General features: G+C 30.5%; 1 protein-coding gene across 5 annotated transcripts in view; it reads left to right on the top strand.

Moving 5' to 3' along the window:
* LOC106466322 (PHD finger protein 3-like) overlaps nucleotides 1-13121 on the top strand; it is a 185870-nt gene that overhangs the window by 106247 nt on the left and 66502 nt on the right. For all 5 annotated transcript variants that reach the window (XM_013926598.2, XM_022394301.1, XM_013926595.2 and 2 more), the window contains exons 10-12: nucleotides 825-984; nucleotides 7680-7796; nucleotides 12750-12878. In XM_013926598.2, coding sequence (XP_013782052.1) covers nucleotides 825-984; nucleotides 7680-7796; nucleotides 12750-12878 — 406 coding nt within the window. The remainder of the gene's footprint in view (nucleotides 1-824; nucleotides 985-7679; nucleotides 7797-12749; nucleotides 12879-13121) is intronic.

The raw sequence follows: 13121 nt of genomic DNA, 5'->3' as shown, positions 1-13121 counted from the left end.
TATGACCATGTTCCCCAAGTGATTTACAACTGATGATGGCACAAATAGTAGTTAGACATGGTTCAAAGGGGAATAAAAATGAAATTTAAGTATAAATAGATGTATAATGTTAAGAGTTTAAAGCTACTTAGGATAAACGAATGTAGTTTCATGTTATACAATTTGAAGTCATTCTAAAAAGAAGAAAGGTAATTTAGATTTATTTTTAATTTTTGTAGGGGTGGTTATAAGGTTGTATAGAATTAAGGTAGAAAAAATAACAGATATAATATAAAGTTTCACTGAAAACAAATATTTGAAATTTATTTAGGAGCTTTTATAGATTACGAAAGCCAAATATGAGGTTTTTGAGATGAAGAAAAGAATTTTTAATCTTAACATGACGGTCACTTTGCACTTGGACTAGTCAAAAAAAAAAAGACTCAGTATATTCATGGACAACCTTTTTTTAGTTTATTAAAAATACTTCACTAAAAAATTTGATTTTTTTATGTGAAAGACTTGTAATGTTTACTAAAAGTTTGCCAAGTTTTGTGAAAGTATACATATATTAAAAGTTGGTAGTATCAAAACTATTAATGACTTTAAACAAGTACAAAGTGGTCTCATGGTTGGTTGATTCTACCAAACCTGTGTAGAGAGTTGAAATTTATTTTTAAGTCACATTGCATATTATTTTTTCATTGTAGTTTAAAATTTTGTTATATGTATTTAAAAAAATTCAAGTGAGACTATTTGAAGAAGTTTTATTGAAAAGTAATTTCTAGTAACTTTATATATATATATATATATATATATACAGTCAAAATATTGTCATTTTTTAGATTGAAAGATGCAGAAAACCTACATGTTCTTCCAGATGAAATTAAAAAAATTGCAGTGAAAATAGAAGAAGAGTTGTTTAGATACTTTAAAGACACTGGAGCAAAATATAAGGCCAAATATCGCAGTTTAGTGTTCAACATTAAAGATCAGCGAAATGAGGTTTGTGATACATTTTTTTTGGTATTAATTAAAGTTAAGGAACAAAATAGTTTGTTTGTAATTTTAATATGTTTCTTAATATATCAATATGAAAGTTACAACCCATAAAGAAGTATTATTTAAAAAAAGCAGCTCTTGACTACCAGACTGTTTACAGAACTGTAGATAGACTTGAATAGGCTTGTCATTTTCCTGTAAACAAAATCAAGAGAAATATGAAAATATTTCAGAATAGATATATACCATGTAAAAAAGTTCATTTTAATAAAAGAAAATTTAGATTTTTTATCCATTATCTTTTAGCCATACTCATAAGAAGCTATCTTTTAACTCTTTCAGCCTAGTGGCATTGTAGTGGATGAATCTGACATATCATTCAAATAATAACTCATGATTGTTACCATATTGGAATCACTGACATTTTTAGTACATAGCATTATAACTAATGATTTTGTTTTGTTAATTTAATTTTTTGAGAACTGTACAATTTATAGTGAAATAAAAACTCCTACATGATATATCTGTAAACTATATCACTGTGGTATTCCTGGTTTAGACTGATAATGGTACACAGGTAAACTACCCCCATGTAACAAGTGGTCTGAAGATTTTTCTGGATGGAAAGTAATGTGATATCAAGTACAAAATAGAAGAAACAAACAAGTTTAAGGGACACAACAAAGTACTGTTTATTTAATGCCCCATGCACAGCTGTATTACATGTCTTCCAGATTGAGTAAAGAAAATTAAGTTAAACTATATGTGAAGTCAGCAGGAAAAGAAGTACTGAGATAATAGGAGTATTTTTGCAACATGTTCTTGCTCTCTCAGTTCAAGAAACAAACTGTCTTCCTCAAAATTTGAAACAACTCTGACCTAAGACTACCAAAACTGAATTCACAATACACATTTTTTTTACAGCTGACAATCAGAAAAAAAGACACAAGTATGTAGAGATATCCACTCCTTGTGACAGTTGCAAGGTATCCTTCAAACATGAGAATAAAAGGACACAATACAACCTTGTGATGAAATATTAGATATATTCCTAAACTGTTAAAGTTGCAAAACAAGAACACATTAGACTGAATTTTGCAATGATGTCAACAGGATTTAGTATGCTACAAAATTAGAACTTGTATAAGTTCGAAAAATTTGTGAATATGACACATATATATATATATACCATAAGAGAGTAAGATATGTGGTATTTGTATAATACACCATTACATAATACTCGTGTAACAGATGACCTGAAAGTTCATATTTAGCTCATTCTTAAGGTTATTACACTATCACAGGTCAAATGATGTCTTGTGGTAACCTGGTTTGTTAAAATAAATTTTACAATAAGATATTATCTAATGCATTAACAACAATTTACCTTACAATATCTTGTGTATAAAAGTTATCTTTGTATTCTGTTTACAAATTATCTACAGCTGTGCAAAAAAAAAAGGACCTCATGCTGACCTCTAAACTTTTGCTGTGAATATTGCTTGGTAGCTTCACTTCTGCAATTTCTTTACTTAGTCTCAAATTACCACAGATAGAATTATTGTCATCTGAAAATGAACCAACAAAGCAGTTACTTCAGCAAAATAGCTAAACATGCAGAGAAACCCATTAAGTTTATATTCTTTTATGCATCATACAAACCATGTAAAACCATTATGTACTTAGATTATTTGCAAGCACACATTATAAAGAGAGCTTTGTGATGTACAAACTAAAAATTTAGAAATTTACAATCCATGTAGGGAAGAAAGGGAGGTATATGGCAAAATGTACTATGAGAAAGAAAATAAGCCCATCTTTCAGACTATGATTTTATTAGTTTCAGAAGCGTGGAAGTTCTAAAAATTATGCCATTTTTTAAAAAATTTACTGTTTTAAAATTGTTTGAGTTTGAAAGAAGCAAATAAACATGTAAAAAAATTGTAGGTTTACAGCTTTATTTTGAATGTTGACAAGGTTAATCTATTCAATTGGGAAGTTTAAATAATTCTACTCCCCAAATAAGTTATAAGTGAGGGAACATAAAATCAAATGTTTATAAAGTATACATCAAAACAAAATTCAGAATTTGAACATTTTATTTTGTATGTTATTGGAGGGGAAAGATCAGGTTTAACTTTATAGCTTAATTTTGTAATTTGCCCTTTTAAAAACACAAGTTAACAATTATTGAAGTGAAAAGTCATACATTTAAAGCAACTCTATTAACCCTTTTGGCTTGGGTGGCTATCAAAGTTGACACATAAACAGAGCATAGTTGGCAATATTTGTCAATATAATAACCCTTTATCTGTTTGGCTAAAATGTTGTGTCATTTGGTTTTGTAATAGCCCCCCTAGCAAATGAAAATAACTCTTTTGGGAAATCCCATGTGTGGTTTTATTTGAAAAATATTGCCTTTTATTGCTATTAATCATTAATATTCCAACTGCAAAAAAGTTTAAATTTTAGACATTTAGCAGTGGTGTCCACATCACATATACAAATATTCAGATCCAATAAACATGAAATAGGGACAGTGATGATGTGTGCCTATCAAGCTCTGATACCAACAGCAGTGATGAGTCTGCTAGTGATTACCAGGCAGATATCCTCAGAAACTGGGGACATCCACAGCACTCTCCATGTCTATGTATCCAGGGCTGTACACAAGGTAGAGAATGGTGACGTAGATTCCAGCTATCCACTCCTTCAACCACCCAGCAGCGTGCTCAAATACCTCCCAGTGCGATAGGCAGGGGACATGACAGGAGAGGAAGGGCTGGCCTGCCAGCACTACATCCTTTGTGATGATATCTTTTGTATTTTTCTATAATTTATTTTCAAATATGTAATACAGTAGTCCCTAGCTGCCACAATAAAAAAGTTGTATCTGACAAGAAGTCGTTATTCAAAAGATCAATAACCAGATAACAAAGGACCAAGTTCAAGCTGTGCCAGTCACTATTGCCAAGGCTTGAACATAATAATTTATGTACTGTATAGGTAATCAGATGATATAGCAAAGTGGTATAATACTACTTATGATGGATAACAGTTTGATGAAGTTAACTTAAAATTGTTTTGTTTATGTTTTATGTAAAATAATTTATCTTGGATCAGTTTTTCAGAAACAGGAATGTTCTTAGCTCTAGCATCACAGAACTAATCAAACACTAACTTGTTAAGTTTGTGATATGCAGTTTTATGCACTCATATTCGAATTACAACCATTTTTGCATATCTTCTAAATTTAACTTTATTGGCAACAATTGTTTGAATTTGTATTTTGCCAACCTGTATTTCAGCAGCAGTATGAATATATTTGGCACCCTTTTCATGCTTTTTTGATTACTTTGGCCTTTTCTTGGAGAGTGAGGTGTTTACGTTTTCACTTTTCTTCAGGCATTGTGAAACGGAATCGATCTTTGTACAAAAGTTTAAGGGGTTTATTCTTTGACATGTGTCATATTTATATATAAAGCTGCAGGTTAGTTATTCACCAGGAGAATTACTTTCATCATGCATCATCTAACATCTCAATAAAACACCTATTCTGACTGCTGATTGGCTGGTGAGGATTTTCCCAGCTTGCATCGTGGTCTCATTTTCATGGCCATTTGTGCACTACTTGTCAAAACACTCACATATCAATTGTTGTAATCAAGCACTAATTGCTGTTGAAATTGTTGATTTTTTCTGATCACATTGAATAATTACGGTAGAGATACTCATATTTTGAAGAATATTACTTAAAATATGAAAATTTCCCAGCCTTCATTTTCATTTTTGTTATATGGCATCTAATTACTCACCAGTTATGAACATAAAAAAATTACAGTTGAAGCATCACCGATTCAGATTATAGTGCTTACATATACGTGTAAAATCAAATAAATGAACACAACATGTTTGTATGTTTTTATTTAAATGAAGAAAAGTTGCTATAAAGAGGTCGTTATCCAACCTTCTGCCCCAAAATTATGGTTGTATGTCACATCTATCAGGAAATCATTTGTGGGAGGTCAGATCAATGTGGCCCGGTATGGCCAGGTGGTTAGGGAGCTCGACTCGCAATATGCAGGTTCAAATTCCCGTCACACCAAGCATGCTCGCTCTTTCAGCCGTGCGGGCGTTATAATGTGATGGTCAATCCCACTATTCGTTGGTAAAAGAGTAGCTCAAGAGTTGGCGGTGGGTGGTGATGACTAGCTGCCTTCCCTCTAGTCTTACACTGCTAAATTAGCTAGCGCAGATAGCCCTCGTGTAGCTTTGCGCGAAATTCAAAACAAACAAACAGATCAATGTAAAATCATTCCGTACACAGAAAAATAGTTATATCTAAAAGGAAGTCATTATTGGGAGGGGTTGTATTCAAAAGGGTTAAACTGTAAAATTTATTTTCATGTTTTCTCTAAATTTGCAAATTTGTACCAGTGATTAAATATTTTTTAAGAAATTGTTTTGTTTGTCAGGTGGCTGGTCTGTCATGATTAGATTGCCCAGTCAAGCGAACATGCTGTTTGTTTTTACTGTAATGCATTGCAAGTTACTAGTTAATTAAGATAATGTAGTTTATTCCCGGATGTGTCAGTTGTAAGTTTATGGATTTACAGTGCTAAAATCCAGGGTTTGATTCTTTGCAGAGTACAGAACACACATAGCCCATTGTGTAGTTTTGTGCTAAAACAGCATCAACAACAGAATATAGAAGAAAAATAATTATGCTTTAATAAGAATAGATATTTCAGACTTGCAGTGAGTATATAACTAAACCTACAAAAATTTTGATAATAATTGCAATTGTATATTGGATTAAATGTATGTACAGATGCTTAGTTTCACTCAATGTTCATCTTGTGAGATGTTTTCTGCAGTCGATATTATATGTACATTCACTACTCTAAGGCTTGAGGTGAAGATGGTATAATTCTCATCCTACCCTTGCATGGATGTTGGTACCCAGCGAGTGAGGTTTTGGATGTACTTTACTTACTGAGTATGGTCTGACATGCCCTAGCCACTCTACACCATGGGACACATCCTCCATTACCCACTTTCATTACGTGGGATTGAGTGTATCTGTTTCTCTGATTGGGATCATATTACTGACTTGTCCTCTCCCATGCAGATGTGCTCCCTTTATATTCCATTCATGGCAAAAAGATACCTGGTTTAGAAGTGGTGTGGTGCCCCTCCTCAGATATCTGATCTGTTTCTCTAATCACTAGGGTGTTCTTTGGATGCTTTTGGGGAATTACACCTGTTCTTTCCTCATACTGGTCCCTCCTCCTTTTTAATATGGGATTCAAGCTAATCTTGTGAGAGGAGAGAAGGTACCGTATCGGAAGTTATAATTTTCCCATGTGAAAATTTATTTCTGACAGGTACTTCCCTCTGCCTACATTTTCCACCCTTCCTGCCCACAAACTTCTGGTGCTCACATCTTCTGCCAAACTTTGAAGTGATAGTTCGGTAGTGGAGCATAGAGGGAGTCACACGATAATTATACTCTTCTTTGGTGGAGAGTTTATGCATGAGATATATGTTGGAACTTTGGATTCCAACAGAGGGATGTGGAAGTCTTGTGGCATGCATTTTGAAAAAGTCTGCATATAGAGGGCAGCACAAACCAGGAAAAGCTAATCTTGTGAGAAGAAGGAAGTACCTATCAGAAATACATTTTTGTATTGGAAAATTATAACTTTAAAATAGGTAAAATAGAAAGATTAATATCATATTAGAATATTACAGTGGTTGACAAAGTTAGAAAAGTAGTACACTCCCACTTAATATTCCCATTGATTAACCAATTAGCAAGTACCATTAATTGTCCAACTGCAATCAAGTTAACACTTATCAAGCTTGCATAGGAAATTGATTTTAGCTTTCAAATGAATAAAAATAAAATATCCTTTCAATCATCTAAGTCTTAGACTTTCATTGTAGTTTTTTTAAATATATGTTTTTAAAAATTTAATAACTGTATGATAAAGTTCCAAATTTAGACATAAATCTTTACAATAAATTAATATTTGTTTATTAATTAATCTTAGCGGCTTGTACTGATGAAAATATATCACTTTAGCAAATTACCTCTAATATTGGGATAGTGGCATTTCTTGCTTGTAAGTCAAATAGAATTTTAATTGAAGGGCAGGAAAAGACTTCCTAATGTTTTGATATTCAGCTGCTACTTTGTTTTAAATAATAAAAAATAGTATTTAAAAACTAAACTTAGCTGCTGTACTGATTAATAATTAATATAGCTGAAAATGTTAGAAATTAAATAGATATATAGAAATTATAATTTTATGGTACTGTTATAGAGAAAAATTAGTAATCAGATGTACTTAAGTTAGACAAAATTTCTGAAAATAAGACCAACTTACATAATTTATTTTCAATCCCACAGTCTTGAAGTCTACGATATTACAGAAAAATTGTCTGGTTGGTAAATTTTGTTTAGTTTCTTTAAGGGGAAATGTGTATTTTTAATAAACATTTTGGTTTGATCTTCAAAAATATTGTAATCAAGAAAGTATAATAAATGTATGTTGAAAAGTAAATAATTTTATATATATGTTTATAAGTGTTAGAATAGTAATTGGAGATTGTAGCAATACAAAGGACTAAGGTTAAAAAATTATCCTTTATTTTTATCATTCATTTATGTTTTCATTTGGTACGTTTAACAGGGGCTGTTTCGTAAAATACTAAAGTCCAGCATTTCTCCAGAAAAACTGGTCCGAATGTCTCCAGGAGAGATGGCCTCAAAGGAACTTATGAAGTGGAGAGAGCAAGAAAATAAGCATGTATGTCAAGACTGAATCATGAGTTCTTACATTATACCATTATTTTGGTGGTGATGTATTTCATTGATATTTTTTGTATTTGTTGTTGAATGTGTTTGAGTAGTGTCCATTAAGAAATCGTTAAACATATAAAAATTCAGTATATATATATATTTTGCAATTTTAACCCTCTCACCTTGGGCAGATCAAAGTGCACGTCACAACTTTTTAGAGTTGCATTCAAAATTTAATTAAACTACTATATTTGTATTGTATATGAATAAACTTGGTATCAAAACATAGTTAATAAATCAAATCTTAATATTATATAAGTTTTAAATTCTTAAATTTTATAAGGAATATTTTTTTAAAATCCTCAATCTCCCCTAGTATGAGAAATGAGATTTGCTCTCTAGGTCTTCCCTCTTTTCTAATTGATTTACCACTCATATAGGATGTACAAACTTTAACATAAATTACTCATTATGATATACATATTACTGAGGCAAAACAATTTTTGTAGCCTTTAATCTTGTTTCTTTACGAAGCCATGCAATAAAAAATTAGACACAATTGCCATGTCTACCTGTCACATCCTCTCCGTCAAAAATTTAATGCAGTATTCTCTGATGTTTTATACTATGTTACTTAACCAATAGAAAGCCAAAATTTCTCAAGGTATTTACCTCGACAGCCTTAGTTAAATTTTTAACAGCTCTTATGTCATACTTAGAAAGCCAGGAAAGTTATGATAGCTATAGGACATTGTTTGCTTTGCACATGTTGGTTTTCTGTGTTGTTGGGTGCATTATATAAGTAAATAAATATTATTTAGTGTAGTAGTACCATTAGTATAAAAGTAGGCTCAATTTTCATCAACAGAAAAACAAAAAGAGGACCCAAGTAAGTACTATATTTGTTTTTCTTCCGTATTCTTTATTTATTATTATAAAAATAAATAAAATGTAAAAAGTTTGAAACTATTTATGCTAGATTAGGTAAGATAATGAATAATAATAATAATTCTTCACAATATATGCTTGCAAGCAACTCGTGCATTATGTAATTCAATATGGTAATGCGAGCTACAGGCTCGTTAAGTGATTTACAATTTGTGTAGTGTGATAATTAGTTAGATATGGTTTACAGGGCAATAAAATATTAAAGTTGAGATGGTGTCTTGTAGTGATGTGTACGAAATCTGCTGTTCCAAAGTTGCAGCAGGTAAGCTTTACAAGAGTGAAAATTCTGTTATTTCTTGTTTTATATGTCAACTAAAGTTTCACATTAACTGTGTAAATATAATATTGAAAGATTTTAATGTTACGTGTGAATTAAATTAACAATGAAAATATTCTAAATGTAAAGATAGCTGTCATATATCATTTATTAATATGGCTGAAGTCAACGTTAAGAACATTGAAGAACTTGAGAAATTTAATTCCCAAGCTGAAATGAAAGATGAGGATCAATTAAATGAGTTAATTATCAATGTGCGAACGTTAATTGATGATGACAGTAGTTGTCTTGCTTTTTTGGAAGAATTTGCCAGTAAAATTGAAAGTAAGTTGGAACTTGGTATGAAAGAAAACATCAATTTGAAGAATGCACTCAAATTATAATGCAATGAAGTAAATGAATGTAGGCAAGAACTATTGGTTCTTCATGATTATAATGCAGTAGTAAGATTAATAATGGAAAATAGGCATAATTTAATATGTTTAGATGTTAGAAGTATTAGCCAAAAGAGAGATGTGATTACTCTATTTTTTAATTTTGAATTTAAACCTGATATATTGATATTTCTTGAATTATGGTGTTGTCAAGAAAAGCCTTCACCCCCTTTACTAAATTATAATATAGATTTTATTGGTAGACCCACTGGACATGGTGGTGGAATTTTTATATATACAAGTCCTGGCCTAAAGTATAAATTTAATTTCAATTTTGTTATTATGACTGATCATATTGAATTATGTAGTTTTACTGTTGAAGAATTTCATACTTTTTATTATATTTACCATCCACTTTCTGGTAAATGGAGTGATTTTATAGATACATTGGAATCACTTGTCGATAATGTCAATTTAGACAACTCTCTATTCTTTTTAGGGGATTTTTTCAGTATACTCAAACTTTTACTGATCATAGCCATGTGCTTGAATATAATAATTTGATGTCTGTCATTAATGCACATTCTTGTACTTACCAACCTACTAGGGTAGTAGGGGCTGCTGTATTGACACTTGATAATATTTCTACAAATTGTTGTGATATAGTTCTTGACGTAATTTGTTGTGATATTTCAGATCATTATGTATTAACATTATCCTTTGCTTTATTAATTATTTCACCAAAATTTATTACAATACTAAAAAGACTAGTTAATGGTGACACACTGAAAAATTTTAACCTTGCTTTAAGTGATGTTAATTAGAACTTTATTATAGATGGAGAACCAAATGTTGATTTAGCTTTTTCCTTTTTTATAGAGCATTATTGTAAACTGCATAATTCATATTTTCTGTTTGTTAAAATTATTATATTGAATAATGCAAGATATCCACCCTGGATGACCCTAACTTTATTACGTATGATTAGACATAAGCAAATACTCTATCACCATTTTAAAGATGCACATAATCTATGGACATACAATAAATATTTAGAACTTAGGTGCTTATTCAACATCAAGTTGGTGATCATAAGTCTAAGTACTTTAACAAATGTTTTCAGGATAATGACTCTCCTTGCATATGGTGAACCATTGACAAAAAAACTAAGTAGTACTAAAGAAAATAATGCAAAGATAACACATATTTAGAACAACACAAATTCTTGTGTTACTGACCCTGCTGGTATTGCCAATATGTTTAATGATTATTTCACTAGGCAGTGTGTTACTCCTACTAACAATAAGTGTCAAGATAAGCCTGTAGCTCAGACTATGTATCTTTCACCCATAATTATGACTGAAATTCAAGCTGCCCTAAGGCACTCTCTAGTTTTTCTTCAGCTGGATGGGATGATGTTCTGCCATCAGTGGTTAAATCTGTTAGTGATCCAATTATTGAACTCTTAACTGTACTTGTAAATAAAATATGAGATTTTTGAAATTGCTAAAATTGTTCCCATCTACAAGGGTGGAGATCCTGATCATGTGGAAAATTATTGGCCTATTTCCATCTTATCTGCATTCACTTGTATTATTGAGGGTATATTTTACAATAGAATTATTGTGTTTCTTGAGAAAATATAAGATTTTAAATAATTTGCAGTTTGGTTTCAGTAAGCACAAATCTATTGAAAAGTATTTATTGGCTATTACTACGAAACTTATTAAGGCTTATGAGGCTCAGAAATCTGTTTTAATCTGTGCTCTTGATATTGCCAGGGTGTTTGATAGTATTAATCACATAGTTTTACTTTATAAATGTGCTCATTACGGTCTACATGGTAATATTTATGATATTATTCTTAAAACATACTTACTAAATAGGCAGTGTTATGCCTCAATTAATGGTATAAAGTCTCATTTCTCTACTCTCCATTGTGAGGTTTTTCAAGGTTCAGTCCTTGGCCCCTTCTTATTTATATAATGATTTCATTTTGGTATGTTCATAAGATAGATTCAATCTATATGCTGACAATATGACTCTTACTATAGAGGCTGATCCTCTTGCTGACTGTTTTAAAATAGCAAAAAATGAGTTGCTTTCAATAGATACCTAGCTTGTCAACAACTGCCTAGTTTTAAATGTTATATCAAGGGAACAAGTAATTGATGTTTTAAGGGAAATAGACTATCCAGAGTTGATTCAATAAAAGTTCTTGAAGTAATTATTCAGAATAACCTCGGGTGGGATTATTCTATGTTTTGTTTAACATATACGTGTAAATAGTTTTTCTTTTATAGTTACTTGTCCTTCTTGGCTGTAACTTATCAATTAAAATAAATAAATAAAAGACAAAATTTAAATATAAACAGATGTATGTTATTACAAACTTTAAGCTATTTGGGATAAACAACTGTAGTTTCCTGTTATAATTTGCAATAATTCTAGAAAGAAAAAGGTGTAATTTGGATTCATTTCGTATTTTTTTATGGTAGTCAAATTGACCAAAAGCCTATATAGTTAGGGTAGAGAAAATATAAAGTCTTGCTGAAAAAAAGTTTGATATTTATTTAGGAGGTTTTAGAGATTACACAAATGAAATTTGAAAATTTTGAGATTAAGAAAATTAGTTTTAATCTTAATATGAAAATCACTGTTGTTGGAGCAGTCACCATTGTAACTCCATATATTCACAGACAAATTATTAGTAAAACACTTAATTAAAATAACCTGTGTTGTTGTATATGTATGTTGTATACAAAATACTTGTAATTTTTATTGAAATTTTGCCAAATTTTGTGAAGATACACAAAATATATGGAAACTGATGGTCACTTTGGGGTCACAAGGTCAGTGTAATCCACTGAGCTCATAGCAAGAAGGTTAATATAAGAGATATTTTGGTATACCTATAGCTAATTACATAATTAAATAAAACATAATATCTAATCATTATTGTATCAACACAAGCAATACAGTAACTAGTTTATCTCTTGCTTATAACTGACTTTAAAGATTATTCAATGATATGGTTGATCTGAGTAATATAATCAGAATATCAGTTGTTTAGTCTCTTCAGACAAAATAATTTTTTAAAACATATTCTTGTCATAATTTGCTGTGATTGTGACCATAGATATCTTTATAATTTCACATGAGATATTATTTTTTTTATTTTTAAGAAAATTTCATCAGTCTTACTTTAAGAAAAACCAAAATGAGTTATAGATATTGGATATTATATTATAATATTGGCTTTACACTTCAGACTACACTGGTGCACTGTTATACATTATGATTGATTTAAACTTATGACTAGAGGTTTTACCAAGCATCATGACTTTTGTTACATGTACAGACATTGGAAATGATAAAACGTGAACAGTTAGACCAGCTGGAGCAAGCAAATCATCCACATCACACTAAAAAAACTCACAAAGGAGAAATAGAGATAGAAGAGGAAAGTTTGGCCACTCTGGATCAACAGGTGATTGTTGCTTTAATTAAGATGGTTTCTATATATGTTTTATGAAACATTAAATTAGTTTGAACATTTTGGGTTAAAAATGAAATGCATAAATTATATGTAACAAAAGAAAGCTTTGTAAGTTTAAATAAAGGTTAATATATGGTATATGTCCTTTCATCTTCATGTGCCAAGATAATTTACAAAATAGCAATTTGGTTACATAGTGCTTCAATTTAAATAATATTGTTTATTATTTCTTTA

Source organism: Limulus polyphemus, unplaced genomic scaffold, assembly GCF_000517525.1.
Source record: "Limulus polyphemus unplaced genomic scaffold, Limulus_polyphemus-2.1.2 Scaffold2221, whole genome shotgun sequence".
NCBI classification, from domain to species: domain Eukaryota; kingdom Metazoa; phylum Arthropoda; class Merostomata; order Xiphosura; family Limulidae; genus Limulus; species Limulus polyphemus.
This window is presented reverse-complemented; position numbering and strand designations above follow the sequence as displayed.